We start from the raw sequence: 19,790 nt of genomic DNA, 5'->3' as shown, positions 1-19,790 counted from the left end.
TACAATTTTAAGAATAACATAAATGTGTGTTCAAAATTTTACTTCACAGTTATCCCATTCACACAATAAGATTGTTGTAAATACAGTAATTTCCAGTTATATTTCTTATTTCTTTAAATGATGTTTTTTACTTAACACATTCCACATCCACTACAAATTAGCAGCCACAGATGTATGGCCGTGCTCATCAATTAACATTTTAGTTGGCATTCTGAAGCAACTACAAGATACCCAGCATTTTTTCCTTCCCTGATGAAGGCTGTTTGCAATATTAACCAAAATGTGAGTACTTTCATTGTATCATAACACAGTCAAATACCCAGTAGACTCTTGTATAAACGGACTCCATCTATGCAAGCCTGTAATTAGGCCAAAACTGTCTTCATAGCCTTGTGGGCGTAATTCATAGGCTGTTGAAGTGTGTCCCTGTATTTTTCACTTAATACTGGTTCTTAAAGCTACATAATTAGGTTTTCGGGGATAACTAATGGCCGTCTTCAAACATCTACCAATTCAGGTTTTCAGTGACACTCTCCCGAGAATCAAAGGAACCTGTGGCCATTTGTGCTTCTCTTCTTTGTATAAATTGAGCATCTCCTGTTAATTTTACTTGCTACGGATCCCACACAACTGAGCAATATTCTAAGATTGGACGCACAAGTGTTTTGTGAGCAGTGCACCAACAACAATATTGTGATAGGAAATTTGAATTTAAATTTGTACGGATTCTGGTGTATATCTAAATGAGGTTCCATAAACACCATGGAGAAAATCCATTCATGAAGTAATAATAAGCTTACATATTGCAAAGCTTCACCATTTGTAGGTCTGACAGCCACCAGTATCTCACCGTAATTACTGAAACGTAAGATGCACAATCACAGAAATGTACTTACATGGCAGTAGAATGCAGTGATGGAGCAATGACAGGAGGTGGGGATAAGCTGCCGTGTGGCTCAGCTTGCGACGTAGCAGGTCAAACATTGCTGTCGCACTCTTTGTGTCTATGTGCTCCTGTAAACAGTGAAGTCCTCAGCCTATTATCACTACTGATTCCTCTTATTTGTACTCTACCATGCAGGCATTGAAATAGTCTGAGATATCCATATTGTACAATGTAAAAGGAGCAAACTGCATTGTTCTCCCAGTAAAACGATGGAAAATCTAGAATAGAATGCAACAATATTATGAAAGGGAGAGTTGCTACTCACTATATAGCAGAGATGCTGATTTGCGGATAGGCACAACAAAAAGTGTGTCACAAAATAAGCTTTCAGCCAACAAGCCCGTTGTCAAAAATAGATGACACACACTCTCACACGTGAGTGTGTATGTGTGTGTTTATTTTTGACCAAGGGCTTGTTGGGCGAAAGCTTATTTTGTGACACTCTTTTTGTTGTGTTTATCTCTCCGGTGTATAGTGAGTAGCAATTATCCTTTTCATAATATTGTTATCCTACTAATACTGCAGCAAATTTAAATATCTAAGGGAATGTATCACAGGAAAAAAAGGGAGCAATGAGAGAATAACAGAGAGGATGAAAAATGCAGTCAGCCTTCTGTATGACCAGAAAGACACTCAGCAATAAGAATATATCTATGGACACAGACATAACACTAGAAGAAAATGGTGAAGTATGGAGTCCTATATGTAGCTAAGATGGTGACAGTAGGAAGACATGATGCAGAACAATTGAAGGAAAAATAAGAGAGAGAAATGCTGAAGACAATACTAGATCACAAAAGATGGTGAGAAATGAATGCTAAGATCTAGGGCAGAGATTTGCTGGCATATGATGATGATATGAAGAGCAATTAGACAAAACAATAATGTGTCACAGTTGGAGCAGACAAGTGAATACAATACTGATGATCTCAAAATAAGAACTGCATCAAAGAAAAATTGGACTCCAATTTCATAGAAATTTATTTTGTCTTCTGTAAATTTCTTTCATTGCACAATAATCAAAGGTTTTTATTCTATAAATTCAAGTAAAAATTTCATTAATGCCATTGTATGAGCAGTTTCCTACTGAAATTTATTCTTACAGAATATAAATAATGTAAAAGCAATATTGTTAATAATGATAAATTATTATTAATAATCATGCTAATAAAATGAGAATTTTTATTGATAGTGCACAATCAGCCATTTTAAATGATATCAATAATATCCCAAATGTAAAGGCAATTTTTTCCTCAAAGATCTATAGAAGTAACTTGTGAAAATACTAAGAACAGAAGTAGTAAAGTGGCTGTTAAGATTTAGAGCTTAGGAGGCGCCAAGCTAATATGCCATAGAAAGTATTGTATCTTTAGAGTATATCGGCAGTACCTTTTCAAATTTCCTGGCCAACTCTTTCTCATCTTCATTTCGAACCATCTCAAAGAAGTCCAGATGCCTGAGGAAAAAAAGTACAAATTCCCAAATAGAACAAACAATGGACAGTGCAGGCTGGAATATCAACAATATTATGAAAGGGACAGATTGCTACTCGATAAAAATGACACATTGAAGTGCAGAGAGGCACAATGAAAAGCCTGTTACACACGGAGCTTTTATTCAGAAAAGAAAATGAACACACACACGTTGGCACTTCACACCCGGGTGCGATTTGTGCTTTCACCAGTCTTGGGGGTTAGTAGAATTATATATGTTAGCTTGGACCGTGGCATTATGCATGGTTAAACAGCTATTTATAAATAGATGTTAATGCCGAAACTCACTATTCACGCGTATGCACTATCAGAAAAGCCATCCCTTGTTATATCTTTAAAAGTACATTATAGGTCAAGCTTATTTACAAAATCATCTACATACAAGTATACAAGAGGAATTCAAAAAGTAGAGGCACATTTGTGAAAAGCTGTACTTATTCTGATGTTAGAAAACTGAAACATATTAATAGTATTAATCGTAAGACTTACTAAAAACTTTCAGTGTTCGGCTCCACAAATTTAAATTATATGTGTAAAGTTTTGCTCCAGTGTGTGGGAAATAAACATCCCAGGTTGGGATGCATAAACTAAAACCAGAGGAGGGGATGGTCTGATGCAGGGGGGAGGGGGGGGGGGGGGCGGGGGGGGGGGGGGGGGAAATCTCCCCATCCCCCCCTGCAAATCGCACACTGCTTCACACACACACACACACACACACACACACACACACACACACACTCTCTCTCTCTCTATCTCCGGCCACTGTAGCCACAGACAGCTCCTGCTTGCATGTTAGGTGTCCCTGCTTGTTGTGAATGTTTGTGTGTGTTTTCTTTTCTGAATAAGGCTTTGGCCAAAAATTCACAGATGGAACATTCTAGAAGAACTGGGCACTCATGTCAAGGATATCTTGTTGCTAAATTATTCCTATAAATTTTTATGTACTGCCATGAAATAGTGTATTTTTCACATATACAATATTGTTGCAGTATGTATAAAACATGGTGCAAAGGCAGGAAGAGAAAATTGTTCCTGCACTATCATTACTTTTACTTTTAACAGCTAAAATATGTCTTTTAGTATTACTCATCACTCCTCAACTGCAATTTAAATGCTTGCTTACACTTTGGGCAGATGTTTTAACAATTATTTGTCTTTTGCAACTCAAATTTGATGTTTTTTATATTCAAACATGGTCATTCCTCTTATGCTTCTGGGTTCTACAATGAATAAAATTATTATTTTAAATTATAAAGAGAGATTTATATATTTATTGCTTTGCTACAGTTGCTTCAGTCACTACCAACAAACACACTTACTGACTTTCAAGCTGTTTAAGAATATGTTATCACTGTTAATATGCTCTTGCTGTGAGCTTACTCTGTTAATTAGTGGCTTTTTCCTGTAGAGGAAAGGCAGGTCCATTCTATACTCACTATCAAAATATACTACCAGTCACAAATTTTGTAGTAATAGGCATTACACAACTTGAAAGTCATCAGATCCAGTTTGTTCACTGTTAATGGCTGCTACAACTTTAATGATGATATAAATGTGTTGATATTTGTTACAATCAGGATAAGTGATGGTGTGTTCTTTCCTGTTCCTTCTAAAATATTTAACAGCTTGACATTTGCTCATTGTAGACAGGCACAGTTAGGCAGTTGCAAAAAGCATTGTTTGAATGTTCCCGTGACAGAGAGACTGCAGGTGGTGTCTGTATGATGTGTTGCTTGATCAACAATATATTATTCAGCATAAAAATCATAAGTGGTGCAGATATTGCAGCTGAACAACTTCCAAAGTAGGCATTGGTACTCTACTAGCATTGTATGCACCAAAGTTTGTCACCTTCTAGGCATGACCCAAGTCAGTGGCCCTGCCAGTACAGACTATGATATTTGCAGTAACGTTAATAATGTACACCAACATTAGGGTTTTGTTTTCTCACAAATAAAGAAACATGCTTTTTCCAGCATTCTGAGTCCTCTTGCTTTCATAGAAGTTCCATCCTGTCGTGTCACTCTGCCACTTGTTCCAGTATCATGACACCAACGTAAATTATCAGCTGCAGAAGGAGCATTATGAGCAAAACTGATAAGTAAATGAATTCAATCTGTCTACAGCTTATCCAATAAGTCACAAGTGAGAGTATGTATAACCAAAGCAAAGTCCAATGGTTAACAGTTTCACCCAGAAAATGCTAGTTACAGCAGAAATTATGACCCACAAAGGACATGCATCAGTGCAAGGTCATTCAGAAGTACCTCCAGGTTTTCAGGAGGCTACTGCACAAAAACTACAAATAATACAGAAAACGACACACTTCAGTGGATAGAGCATTTTTGCAAGTTTTTAACTCACATTGCAGATGCACAATATAGGTACATTATGTGATGTGGCAAACGTCAATATGTGAAGGCACAACAGCAGCCTGCTTTGTAAATTTGTTCATTGGGTGTGATATGACAATACAGAACGAATGATTTGTTACATGTTCTGCAACTATGCCACAGTGCATACTTGGAGAGATCCTTTATCCGCTGGTAGGTGTGATTTTATGTCTTGTAGTTTTCGTACCATTGTCCTCTGAAAACCCAGAGGCACTTATGAATAACCCTGGATATTTAGGCAAAATAAAAATAAATTCAGTTGCAAAAGAGGGTTATGTGTTAAGACACATCCACTCAAAGGACAGACAATTTAAAAAGACACATTTGACATAAAAGGTTGTCGGATTGTGTGTACAACACAAGATATTGCAACTTTTTGAAATCTTCATGCAGTCAAAATGAACTAAAACTGAATTTCACTAAAACTCAGATGATGCAATTTGAGAACTAAATCATTAGAACAGAGAGACATAAAAATCGCCTGCAGTGATCAGGAGATCATGGAAACAAATTGCATAAAGTTCTTAAGCCTAATTCTTGACAAAAATTAAACTGAACAGAACATATTGACTACTTAACAAATAAACTGAATAGCTCAGTATTTGCACTGTGATTTTAGTCAAACATGAACATTAGAAAGATAGTTTATCACTGTTACTTTGGGTTGCTTATTTGTTATAGCATAATCTCCTATGGGAATTCAATATAATTTTGTCATAAGGCTTCCGGTATTCCAAAATAAAATAATTAGGAACACGTGAATTGCTAAACAAAAAGTATCTTGTAATCCACTGTTAAAAAAAAAAATTGATGAAGAACAATACAATACAATGTGTAATTTTCTTATATTAAAAACAATAAATTTTATGTTTCCAGCACAACTACACCACTCACTACACAGAGAATTACGAACGTCAGACACACCATTTCAAACTTTATGCCCAAACATCAGAGCATATTGGTTTAAATATTTGCAGTAAATTAATAGGCAGTAATGTATTCAACATGGAGCTTGGTCACTGAAGAAAAAGCTGCTCTTTACCTTTATGGAGGAAAAATGTTGTTGTTCTGTTGAAAAATTCATGGATGAAAACTACACAATTTGAGCAAGGGAAATATGTATTTTTTTTTTTTTTAATATCAAAAACTATACTGAGTACTGTATAGCTGATCCAAAATAATGTAAAATGACAGTATTTCTAAAAAAATGTTTTCATTGTAAATATTAAGATGTCTCCAACAAAACGAAGCAAATTATTTGGAAATTGTAAGTAACATTATCAATAAATCACATTTCACACTGGTAGAATGTTACAGACCTATCCAGTGTCTCATTCTCGTGGCCCCTGAGCTTGTCAATGACTGGCTGGATGCCGAGCATGAGGAACTCGTAGCGCAGGTGCAAACGGAACTCGAGGTTTTCCTGGCCGGGTCCGTAGTTGAGGACGGCATTCACAAATGACATTATGGCTGTCTTCAAGTTCACTTCATCACGGTATATGCCTGTGCTCCTGTCCAAGTCATTCACTATGCCCTACATACAGTAGAACATACAGTCACGTCATATAGCACAACTATACAATATTGACGAACAAAACGAGTTCTGTTCAAAAAATTCTGGAACATTCATAATTTCGTGCCAATGGTGTTTGGAGTGAAATGTGGTTAGCATCCCTGCACAAGCCTGTATTTAATGTGCAACTGCCAGAAGTTTCATTGTCGTAAGTCTGTTAGTTATTGTTCAGTGCTGTATTGAGTAGAACATTGTGTAGCACAGTTTGTGAATTTCGATATGGCACAGCAACATGTCTGTATTAAATTTTGTGTGAAACTCAGTAAATCCCTTGCAGAGACACACTAAATGATGCAAAAAGCCTACAGTAATGGATGCTTATGCCATACTTGGTGTTACAAATGGTTCACACGGTTTAAAAATAGCTGGACGGAAGTTAAAGATGGCCCTCATTCAGGATGCCCTTTGATGTCTACCAATGACGTTCATGTCATGAATGTCACTGAAATTGTGCATGCCAGTGGAAGACCGACTGTCTGAGAGATTGCAGAAGAATGTAACATTTCAGTCGGATCGTGCTGACACAGCTTGTCCCAAGTCTCACGAGTCAAGATCAGACAGACCTTTGGCTTGCAATCTGTGAAGAGTTTTTGGATTGCACAAATGAGCATGGGACGTTCCTTAAGAGAATCGTAACTGGGGACGAGACGTGGGTCTAAGGTTACGATATTGAGACCGAGGTTCAGCCATCAAAACGGGTTGGGAAAGGTTCTCCAAGATCAAAAAAAGCTTGTCAGGTCAAGTCAAATGTCAAAGCATGCTGATAGTTTTCTTTGACTTTGAAGGATCAGTTCATCACGAATCGTGCCACGGGGACAAAATGTTAAATGACGGTACTATCAGGACGTGTTGTGACGTCTGCAAGAAAATGAGAGAAGGAAATGGTCACGTTACACCTGTGGGCAGAAATCGGCATTGTGAATTTTTAATTGATTCCCGATGCAATTTCTTTGTTTCATCGTCAATGTGAAGGTCCAAGGGTTACAGTAAACCTGGTGTGGTTCATCGTGTAGTGAGACAATCCGTGGCTCTTGCCTCTCAATAACACACCTGCACCTTCATCCCTATTGGTGCATGACTACTGTACAAGAAATGAAATCACTGTGCTGCCTCATCCTCCATACTCTACAGATCTGGTCCAGTTTCATTTTTTTTTCTTTTTTTTATTTCCAAAGCTAAAAACCCCATTGACAGGATGAAGATTTGCAATGACAGATGAGATAAAAGAAAATTCACAGATGGCGCTTCATGCAATCGAGCAAGAGGCATACCGAGAATGCTTCCGGAAGTGGAAATGGTGTTGGGAGTGATGTATCAACTGTGGAGAAGAGTATGTCGAAGGAGGCCATGCTCAATAAGTAAAAGGTTAGCATAAAGAAAAATTTTGTGGACAACATCCTGGAATTTTTTGAACAGACCTCATGTATATAGTGAAAGAAGTCCATGGTGGAATAACAGCAATATTATGGAAAGGATAGTGTGCTGTTCACCATAAAGAGGAGTCACTGAGTGACACACAGGCATAACGAAAAGGCTGCCATATATTTTCGTTTTTGACCAAAAGGCCGTCTTCTTATGTAGAAAACACACACACACACACACACACACACACACACACACACACACACGACAGTGTTCATGTGTATGTGAGATGTGTGTGTGTGTGTGTGTGTGTGTGTGTGTGTGTGTGTGTGTGTGTGTGTGTGTTTTGTGACTTGGCAAGACAGCCAAGTCACTATGAGAAGAAGCCGAAAGGCACGCGTTAAGCTCACGCAGACTGGCGTGAGGTCTGGAACAGTTAAGGGAATTTTTAGTAGCAAATAAAGTACGTAGTTGATGTAATACTTAACTTTAATCCATAAGTGGTGTACATCGGTCTGATGGTACAGGCATCACAAGTTAAATACCTATTGATAATGGCGCCTTGCTTGGTCGTAGCAAATGATGTAGCTGAAGGCTATGCTAACTATCGTCAGTGAACCATTGCTATTAACATTGGCTGTACAACTGGGGCGAGTGCCAGGACGTCTATCTAGACCTGCCGTGTGGTGGCGCTCGGTCTGCAATCACTGACAGTGGCGACACGCGGGTCCGACGTATACTAGCGGACCGCGGCCAATTTAAAGGCTACCACCTAGCAAGTGTGGTGTCTGGCGGTGACACCACAGTGTGTGTGTTTTCTGTTCCAGAAGAAGTCAAAATGTATGGCAGTCTGTTCATTGTGCCTGTCTGTGACCTGTGACTCAGTTTCTCCTCTTTCTCTTTATGGTGAACAGTGCTCTATCCTTTTCATAACATTGTTATTTAGTGAAAGACATATTTATATACCTACATAATCAGCTGCTGACAAAAACTTTTTCATCTGTACAGGGATCATATTCTGGTGCTGTCAAAATATCCATTACATCAATATAGTTGCCTTAATATGATGTTAAATAGGCAAGTGTCTGTGTTGTTATTTCAAGTCACTAATATACTTTGGCTATCAGGACACCTATGTGCTCTTGCTACAAAAGGTGGCTATAGAAAAATGTCTTTTATCAAACATATTGCAGCTGTGGAGCACCAGGTTGTTAAAATATGTCACATCATAGATAATTAATTCATATATCATAAATCATAACATTCAATAATCTTCAGAGCTTTCATTTACAGTATCGGCCCTCAGGGTATTCAGGCCGTATACTCTGACTTTTATAAAGTTATATAACAGTTGTCTGTGAACCAACGACTTCAGTGCACTGAAAGCATGAAGCCACAATAGAATTGTTTAAATAGCAGAGAAGAAAGTAAGAAAATAAAGAGTAAAAAGAAACAACTTATTCTCAAACATATTCTGACATTCTACAAAACTTCTGTCCCAGCCCCCCCCCCTCCCCCCCTCACACACACACACACACACACACACACACACACACACACACACACACACACACACGCATTTTTTTCCTCAACAATACAACTGATTCTTCTTGTGTTGAATCCAACTAACTACAGACAACGTAAAACAATTGCTCAGAGGAGTTGTTCTTTCGAATGAGGTACTTCTTCCTGTCTTGCCAGTACTTTTCCATTCATTCACTTTGCTGCTGTTTTTGTTACCGAGTGATGCTCCTTCCATGTTGAATAGCTTTTTCTCAAAAATCCTTTATGTTTTTGTAATTTTGGTTCTGAATTTTTCTCTCCTCCAAATGTCGTTTTCAGGTATATTCATATCTTCTTTGGTCAACTGATGATCTTTTTCTCGAAATATTCAACGATTCTTTTATCTAATCAGTTGTACTCTTCAATGAATTTTATTATCTAATAAATATTTTAACTTCACCGCCCCCCTTTACCCCCCTGCTACCTATTTTTGGTCCGTTCCCCTCTTTTTTCACTTTCCTAGAAGTTCTTAATTGCATCAATCATTCTGCTTTCCTTTTCTCTGCAGGTTTAATCTATCTTTACTTCTCACTGTGTTCTTTATGTGATATCTGGACTGAAACTGGAAAATTTCTTATGAACATGTTACCACTGACCTCCTTTTCATCTATATCCCCTCAACTGGGTTCTGAGTCACTTGCCCCATCTTTCCATTCTTCTCTTACTAACCTCTCTTTCCTTCCCACCGGATGAAAATATATATATTTTCTGACGCTAAGTATAATAATTCTCGCTTTAAAGTATTTCTGTCATCTTTACTTGCAATTTCATCTCCTTAAGGTAATTAATGGACAGTCATTCTGTCTCCTCTTAAGTTTATAGTATATTTATGCTTTAAATTGCTCTCGGTGTAATGTGAGATGGATTTTTTAAATTTAATATGGCTGTCTGTAGCTTTTTGTGAACTGCCAATTTTATTTAGCTGAGTTCTGCAATGAGTTTCATTCTATTCTATCACTGCAAGTATCTGATTTTGCTAACAACATAATTCTTATCTTTCTCCTTTTAACTTTTAATTTTATTGCTTATTCTTCTAATTTGGTTCTTCAAACAGTTCAAAAATCTACTTTTAGAAACCATGTAACTGATTTGACACCTATTTATAAAGTAATATGAAAGTTCAGCTGGCTTTGCAAGTTAACATTTTGACTCAGTTGTGCTGAATATTTTGATAATGTACTGCCTTTACTTATAAGTAATAAAGGGCTACTGCTCGGCACATACCTGGAAGCGTGTGCGCTCGGCTGCATACGCTTGATAGTGGAGCATCGCCTGCAGCACCTTGCGGTGCCCACCAGGCACCAGGCACACAGCACCAAGGATCTCCAACACGGCAATCTTTGTCTTGACATTCTCTGTGCTCAGGCTCTGCGCTATCGTGTCAATAGCTGTGGGATGTGCCAGTACGTGCGCTCTACCGTTCTGCAACAGCAGAGTCATACAAACTGTGGGTGGGAGAACAATATCGACAACTGGCTACTAATAACAGTGTCTTAGCACTGGAAATGTTTCACAGTTATTACATTTTCTGTAGAACGCAAGACTGTACAGATTTGCATGTAGTTAATAATATGCAATAAATGCAAAATGATTTAATATGCATTTCATAAAATATATTTCTGTATTACATTATTATGTGTTACATGTACTTAATAAATGTCTTATTTCTTTCTGCTTCATGTCGAGTGTATGAGTGATGCAATGTTGCAATGGCAATATCTTTGCTACAGCTGATAGTTCAGTTTCATATGTAAAGAACAGAAATAATTGAGTAAGTAGCAAAAAATTGAACTCAAATTATTAGTCTGTAAATGAATACACACTGTATTTGAAGATTTAAAGTGATGTGGAGGCAATACATGATTGATGTATTAAAGAAACATATGCTGAAACTAAGTTTCATATTAAAAGAAATGTGAGCACTGCAAAAATACAAAAGCTCAATTACAGTCTCTGAAAAACACTGATAATTAATTAAAATGCTGTGAGAGAGAACCATTGATTCTAAATTGATAACAGATAAAATGTTATACATTTAAAGAAGCTTATAGAATTATTTTTTCTACAATTTACAATGAGCCTGCAAATAAATAGACATCATTAATATTAGTCAGGGGGAAAGCAAATTGTGATCTACGCTCAGGAGGAAGATAGTCCACCCACCTAATATTCTGAGCACGGCCATAGCACAATACTAATACAAAGCATATTAACCGCTTCTTGACTGATAATAAAAACAGACCCTTTGTTGTTAAAATATTTTCTTTTAATTCACATGTTTTGAGCACAGCCTGTCATTAAAGTATCAGACAAAAGAACTTGATACAGATCAATGTGTCACATTTGTGATCAAAACAGAAATCATTTTACATAATACTCTGTATTAAGTTTTTTTATCTGAAATTCTGATGGTGGTCCATACCCAAAAGTGTTTTAAAAAAAAAGAAAAACAACAACAACAACAACAATTATCTGCCAAGATGTGGTGCTTAGGACGTGCTCAATATCCGTATAGTGGTTATGATTTCCTGTGCAACTTTATATCGCAGCTTAGATAAAAATAATAAAAATTATCTTTGGAGTTCTAGATGTGGTGTTACACATAATACCAATACTTGCCAGTCACCTGGAATAAATGAAGCAGAATTGTCTTAATGGTTGTAAGCAAGAATATCGACAAAAAAGAAAAAAATTAGGCCAACGAACTCAACCTCAAAACAAACAAGCCTCAGTGAAAATCCGCTACGTACCGAATTGTTCATGAGCGCCTTGACACAGCCGATGAGTGAGGTGTGGACAGAACTCTGTGCTGTCTGGTAGTCCATGCCCCCCAGGAAGGAGAGCAGTGCGGGCAGACCATCCAGTTCCACAAAGCGCAGTACAAAGCTGTGCGGCTGGGTGCGCAGCGCTGTCTTCAGTGCATCCAGCTGCCGCGTGCGGGACCGCACCTCATCGTCTGCGTCCACTGTTGGAAATTGAAGCTGTGGACCAGAAAGACTCTCATCACCTGATTGGCTCGAGCTCCGTCACTATAAAATATAGCAACATGGAATAGCTCAACTTGCTACAACACCACTCTTAATACAAATAAAACTTTCTTACCTGTCTTCGGTCTTTTGTATACTTAATACATATGCATAGTATACACTGAATCCCTAATTTTTTTTTTTTTTTTTTTTAATGTGCAATTTTCTGAACCTTACAGTACAGTGTACTATTTACATGATGCTAAGAATGACAGTGTAAGTAGTTAGTAAGGGAAGCTGTAGTTGAGAATGGAGAGAGACAAGATTGTAGTCTGTCTTCCAGGTTTAAAACACACTTTTAGGTTTGCCGACGACTGTAATTCTTTCAGACATGGCAAAGGACTCGGACAAGCAGTCGAACAGGATGAATATTGTTTTAAAAAGACTTTATAAGATGAATATCGACATAAGTAAAACAACTGTAATCTAGTGTAGTCAAATTAAATAACAGAAGAAATTAGGAGACAATAAAAGAAGTAGATGAAGTTTGCTGTTTGGGCAGCAAAATAACTGATGGTGGCTAAAGTAGACCGGATGTACAGTGCAGACTGCCAATAGCAAGAGAAGAAATATATATTTAAATAAAAGTGGAATTTGTTAACGTCAAATGTAAATTTAAATGATATGAAAACTTTTCTGAAGATATTTGTCCGGATCATAGCCTCGTACAGAAGAGAAACATGGAGAACAAAAGGGTTCAGAAAAAAAGAGAATAGAAGCTTTTGAAATGTGCAGCTATAGGAAAAAGCTGAGGATTAGATGAGTAGCAGGTACTGAATCAAATTGGGGAACAAAGAATATCTTATGTAACGCAAATAAAATAATGAATAGGTTGATAGGGTAGATCCTGAGATTTTAAGGAATCAGCAGTTTGCTACTGGAAGGAAGAGTGTGGGATACCAAAGCTAAGCTGGTTCCAAAGGATGTAGATTGCAGTAGGCACACAAAGGCTCACATGGTAGAGAATAGCGTGGAGAGCTGCATCAAACCAGTCAGCATGGAAGAGCACAACAGTTATTCAGTATATTACTTACTTGATACTAATGATGATAGGAAAGTAGTTTGCATACAAATATTTTATCCGAGGAAGTTTTCCAAATTTTTGATTCATGAAATCCTGGAGCGCTTGAAAATTCTACCCCACTAAAATGTTGTTTTAATACGTAAAATAATGGAAAGTTAACCACTCACCTACCGCTGATTAGTGTGTGGCACCTAGAAACACACAATAGAAACAGTACTTCACTAGTTTTTTCAGCTCTTTCTCTAGTAGAAGTACACATTCATGTGCGTAACCACACAGACACACCCAAAAGCACATATTCACGGCCAAGGGTGTCTGTGTGGTCACATGCATGAATGTGTGCACTTCTGCCAGAGAAAGACCACGAGCTCAAAAGCTACCAAAATACTGTTTCTGTTGCATGTTTCTATGCACCACACATCAGTCAGCTGTAGGTGAGCACTTGTCTTTCCTTTATTTCACGTATTATTCATGTAGGAATTTAAGATTGACATACCTTACTTGGAAGCACTGATTTTCTTCTTTCTAAAAATTATCTTTTCTGAAAACTGTGCAATTTAAAAAACATCTATATTCAAAATTGTTATCATTTTAAGAATAGCAGAATGTTCTAATCTTAAAATGTAATCATGCTGAAAATCCACTCATTTGAGTTCCTAGAAAATTCATGGCTGGCCTTGCTAAAACCTAGACATAAATTTTATGTCCACATTTTCATTCACAAAACATAGAATACAGATCATATAATTACATCATTTGAAGAATATGCAGCTGATGGTTAAAATAGAACTTCATTGCCATATATATATATATATATATATATATATATATATATATATATATATATATATATAGTTATAATAGAGGGAAACATTCCACGTAGGAAATATATATCTAAAAACAAAGATGATGTGACTTACCAAATGAAAGTGCTGGCAGGTCGACAGACACACAAACATACACACAAAATTCAAGCTTTCGCGACAAACTGTTGCCTCATCAGGAAAGAGGGAAGGAGAGGGAAAGACGAAAGGATGTGGGTTTTAAGGGAGAGGGTAAGGAGTCATTCCAATCCCGGGAGCGGAAAGACTTACCTTAGGGTGAAACAAGGACGGGTATACACTCGGGTATACCCGTCCTTGTTTCACCCTAAGGTAAGTCTTTCCGCTCCCGGGATTGGAATGACTCCTTACCCTCTCCCTTAAAACCCACATCCTTTCGTCTTTCCCTCTCCTTCCCTCTTTCCTGATGAGGCAACAGTTTGTTGCGAAAGCTTGAATTTTGTGTGTATGTTTGTGTTTGTTTGTGTGTCTGTCGACCTGCCAGCACTTTCATTTGGTAAGTCACATCATCTTTGTTTTTTTTATATATATATATATATATATATATATATATATATATATATATATATATATATATATATATATATATATATATGTGTGTGTGTGTGTGTGTGTCTTTTATACTGGAAATGAAAATGGAATTTTTTGTAATTTTAACTTTTTTAAGAAACCTCAATACAAACATCTTTAAAGAGGCACAACAAACAATCTTCCTTTCTCCAATTACTTGTATAGTAGCACAAGTAATTGGAGAAAGGAAGATGAAAGCTATGGTGTTTGAAGATGATCTGATGATTCGGGGGAATAAGGAGGAGAAAGTACAAGAAAAGTTGGACACATGGGAATGAACAGTACAAGAATACGGGATGAAATTTAGTATAAGTAAGAGTGAGATGATTATCACAACAAGAAAGAAGGAGAGAGGAACAACTGGAATATCAATTGGTGGGGAAAGTTTGAGGAGAGTGGAAGCCTGATACAGGATGATGGAAAAAATGACAGAGAAATAAACGAGCGGGGGAGAAAAGCAGAAGCATTTCAGAAGAGTGTCAGAAGCCTGATATGGAGCAAGAATGTACCCCAAATCAGTAAAAAGGTTATATATCGGTCATACTGTGTCCCAATCGTGACATATGCATCAGAAACCTGATTTATGAAAGGAAGAGAGGAAAGCAAAGTACTAGCTAATGAGATCAAATTCGTGAAAAACAGTATTGGAGTGACAAAGATCAGAGAGTTAATGAAGGTGGAACCATTACAGGAGGAGATAGAGAAATCAAGTCTGAGATGGTATGGACACGTTAAGAGAATGGAGGAGAATACCCAGGAGGATACATGAGATGAAACTGGAAGGAAAGAGACCAAGAGGAAGACCGAGAGACAGATGAATGAAAGGAGAGGACTGGACCAAGGTGAAGACGGAGAGATGGTGGGAAGACAGAAGACAATGGAGAGGCCTTATGTTCCATACAGACCCGGCCAGAGGCTGGAAACTGCCCGTGATGATGATGATGATGGCACAGTCAGTGACCACCGACTTTAGAATTTTGTTTGTAATGGACCTTTTCACTTCACCAAAATATAGTGTAATCATTATTATTGTGTCCCATCTCAGTGTTTGTCATAAACGTAATTTTGAGAGATATGTATATCACTGGATGTGCTTCTCAGTCACTCAAAAGAATGTGAAAGAAAAAGAAACAACTTACCAGTACAAGGTAATGTACAAATGGTCCTACATAATCATATAAGCTAAAATTAAGAGTCGAATAAAGAAAACCCACCGATGATAGCACAGAGGTGATGAAACGTGTTGGGTTACATGAAAAACCAGAGTTTTGCATAACAGGCAGACCTTATATCCAATAAAGTTTGTACAGTCTGACTTACTCTGTGATAAAAAAAAAAAAAAAAAAAAAAAACAATACACAATCTGATCATCATCAGCAGTAACAGAACCAGTAATAAACAGAAACTAAAATTCAGCTTTGATGGTGTTGTATTGAATTATTTAAAAACTACTTAAAATACCTAACAGTCCTGAAATGAACAATGACACGAGAAGAAGATTTTTGACACCTCATATAGGTCAGTAAAGTTACAACTATTGTGGCCACAATGGATTCTGCAGTCCTGCTGCAGGTATACCACTCGTCTAGCTCTTTTCTGACCAGAGTTTAAGAATAAGTCAGTGAACTGGGGCCTCAATAGTTGCAATTAATGTGCAGTTATTTGCAGTTATCTGAGTACGAAAGTTGGGCCACACAGCTATGTATAACATGAAGTGAGGTGGGCTATACGTGAATTCTAAGGCTATAAAATTAATGTCCAAGTTGCTGCTGGCGGACTAGTGTGAGAGTCACAGAACATATGGAACTGTACATATGATTTGGTGAGTTGGTCAGACACAGCTGTAGAAATCCATCTGAATAAATAAATAACTCCATTTACTGAGCTATTGGTTCACAACTGGTTTTGTGACTATACTACATACTAGATGTAAGTCGAGCAACGGTGAGAGGCTGTGCGTGGAGCAGCACAGTGTGCACTGACAACTCGGCAATAATGCACTGAAAAATGATCAGCATGAGGATAGGGGGCGTCTCTGTTTTATTGGGGGACAGCCTCCACGATTGAAAAGGGTCGACTGTGTGGCTCCTGAAGATGTACCTTTATAGTTACGAAACTAGTTGTGAACCAATACATCAATAAATTGTCTCATGACAGCTGTTGCAGTTATTTATTTATTCGTGTGGATCTGTGTTGTTACACTTCTAAATTGAATGAACTGATAATTATCTGAGACACAATAGCTTTCTCTATGTGGACGATTGATGCTGTCCTTACAGGTGTACAACTGAGTTGTCGATTCCATTTTGGGCACAATATTTCGATAACAGACTCAGTTGTCATCTTAGGTGTCGCGAGACGTGCCGTCGTGTATGCCGAATGATTACAGCCCGACTAACAAACCTATCAGCCATTCTTTCTACAATTATCTGTATATATAGATACGACAATTGAAAAGTTCCGTTAAGTAAGTGGCATGTCCAAGTATTCATTATAAGGCTGTGTGACAAATAGTAATATACTGTTAACAAGGCTCAGTGTTTGCAGACATAGAATATAATTTTCTTTGAAAAATGCCATTATAATGAAGTAAATGTTAAGCTGCTAACAGCAGATATATAGTAAAACTGAGGAGGGAACAGTTTTTTCTCCAGACTAGCAGATTCTTTTCTGCGACACTAGCCCGTGACTGGGCTACTGGTGATTCATGGTTGGTTGGTTGGGGGAAGAGACCGAACAGCGAGGTCATCGGTCTCATCGGATTAGGGAAGGACGGGGAAGGAAGTCGGCCGTGCTCTTTCAGAGCGGCATTTGCCTAGAGCGATTTAGGGAAATCACGGAAAACCTAAATCAGGATGGCCGGACGTGGGATTGAACCGTCGTCCTCCCGAATGCGAGTCCAGTGTGCTAACCACTGCGCCACCTCGCTCGGTGCTACTGGTGACACTGCAGGTAGAATGTCCTCCATTGCGGCACTACGAGGGGGAGGGCAGTGGCCCATTGCCGGTCCCAGCCGCCTTTTACCTCCGGGAAAGATCCCTGGTACTCTTTTGATAGCAGGCTGGGATTATCCTGGAGGGATTCCTATCTGGAATTGAATCTGGGATTTCCGGGGCCAGATCGACCTAACACAATGTACGAATGAATGGAATATGCGTAATGATACCAGAGGATGACAAAAAATAGTGCATAAAAATGGAATTGACAACTCAGCTGTACCATTAAATGCGTGCCTTTGATATAGTAATGTTGCTTAATATAACCCAGAAACCACAACGCACTGAAATTGTGACAATACTGAGTCGCCCATTTCAGAGTGAATGTCACAGTTGCAGTTAAATCTGCACCACTGTAACACAATGGCAATGGTAAACAATAATCTGTTATGAAATATTTCAAAATGAGGAAGATCCTGTTCACATTGTACAGAAAGTGTAGTTCTTGAACAACTGAAATTACATATATTTATTTGAAATAATTTTTATTTTCTGATACAATCACTATTATAATAAATGTTCCGTTGGTTTTAGCCACATAGATCTATGTGCAGCTCAAGTGACACTGAAAGCCAATAGAAAAGGACACAGACTTGTTTCAGTGATGGAAAATTGTGACAGGTATGTTGCAGTATCTTAACTGGTAGGTAAAATGGTAAAGCTGAAAAGTAAAGGTCAATTTCAATACTGCAGTTCTTCACTACATAAGTCTCACAGACCTCTTTCACCACTTACATATAGTTTTCCACAACCAGTTTAGCCAATAAAAATGTTAATCGGTATGACTGTCAATTCATGAACGAACATATACATTGTGTTGGCTTTATCCAAAACTGACATAGACAGAAGTAGTGGTTCTTGCTGAACTCTTGCACGAAACAACGGTGTGTCACCTCTTGCTGTCTACTAGATAATTTTTCTTGATACTTTTTGATTGGCAACATGTTAGCCACATCACCTTATGTCACAAGACTGATATTTGCTTGTTTATACAAAAAAGACACACGAGATTGAAATTTATTTTGGTATCTTTCAAACAGTGAACCTGTACACTTTCCACTGTGGACCAAACAACTGAGCACAAAAAAATGGTTTTATTAATGTGCAGGTAAACATCCCTGCTCTTGCAGTACTCAACAAATTTTGACTTAAAGTCATATTAGAACTAATCAGGATCACCACACTCTCTAGGGACAGCTACAGGGCAATGTAGTAATGTCAGTTACAAAAACGTGTTAAATAATAGCAGTCGTACTGCTGCAATGTGTGAAGTTCGCAACAACAAAAATCTGAAACACAGGACAGCAGAAATTGAGGTGAAACATACACAAGTGAGCACGCTATCACGATAGACTTCTTGGTGATGGGTAGTATAGTTACCATGGCGAGAGCCTTGACGCGCTCTATGTAGTGCTCCGGCAAGTGAGACAGATCCGTTTCTCCCTCCTGGTCCTGCAACACAAAATATGAAACAGTGTAAACTCAGAACTTCTAAAATCATTGAGTTCCACAACATTAACTGTTCATATAATTACTGTGGTAATGTAATGATCAGAAAGTTGGTTTGCCGAACATACTCCAATTCATTAATGTTATACCAAATAATTCCCTGGGGCCATTCCACATGAGGTACTCATTGCACAGAAATATGCTTCAAAGATAATATATGGTGTCCATCCTCAAACTTCATGCTTCGCATACATTCTCTTATGGAGTCTGTTGTAAAGAACTAGTGAAATTCAAAAATATAACACAAGGAACAAAAATACCTTCCACAGTCTAAGCTTATTTTTGTCCAGAAAGAAGTGAACTATGAAGCCAAAAAAGTATTTCATTAGATCATATTAGAAGTATTCTTTGTTTCATAAATTCTTAGTAAGGAAAACCTCAAATATGTAAAGCATGTCTCAAAATAAGAACACGTATCTACACAAATAAGAGATATATTAATGTCCATCGAAAGATAGTAATAATTGTATTTTTAAGTAAGAGGTAATAATGA

The 19,790-nt window shown here is 37.6% G+C and overlaps 1 protein-coding gene across 1 annotated transcript in view; it reads right to left on the bottom strand.

Annotated features, from left to right (window-relative positions):
* The window catches only part of LOC124716892 (disheveled-associated activator of morphogenesis 1), a 415,554-nt gene that overhangs the window by 86,785 nt on the left and 308,979 nt on the right, over positions 1 to 19,790 (bottom strand). The window contains exons 5-10 of the mRNA XM_047243447.1: positions 19,169 to 19,240; positions 12,081 to 12,311; positions 10,555 to 10,752; positions 6,152 to 6,366; positions 2,336 to 2,402; positions 897 to 1,014 (exon numbers count right to left, since the gene is read on the bottom strand). Coding sequence (XP_047099403.1) covers positions 897 to 1,014; positions 2,336 to 2,402; positions 6,152 to 6,366; positions 10,555 to 10,752; positions 12,081 to 12,311; positions 19,169 to 19,240 — 901 coding nt within the window. The remainder of the gene's footprint in view (positions 1 to 896; positions 1,015 to 2,335; positions 2,403 to 6,151; positions 6,367 to 10,554; positions 10,753 to 12,080; positions 12,312 to 19,168; positions 19,241 to 19,790) is intronic.

The sequence above is a fragment of the Schistocerca piceifrons genome, chromosome 9 (assembly GCF_021461385.2).
Source record: "Schistocerca piceifrons isolate TAMUIC-IGC-003096 chromosome 9, iqSchPice1.1, whole genome shotgun sequence".
NCBI lineage: Eukaryota > Metazoa > Arthropoda > Insecta > Orthoptera > Acrididae > Schistocerca > Schistocerca piceifrons.
This window is presented reverse-complemented; position numbering and strand designations above follow the sequence as displayed.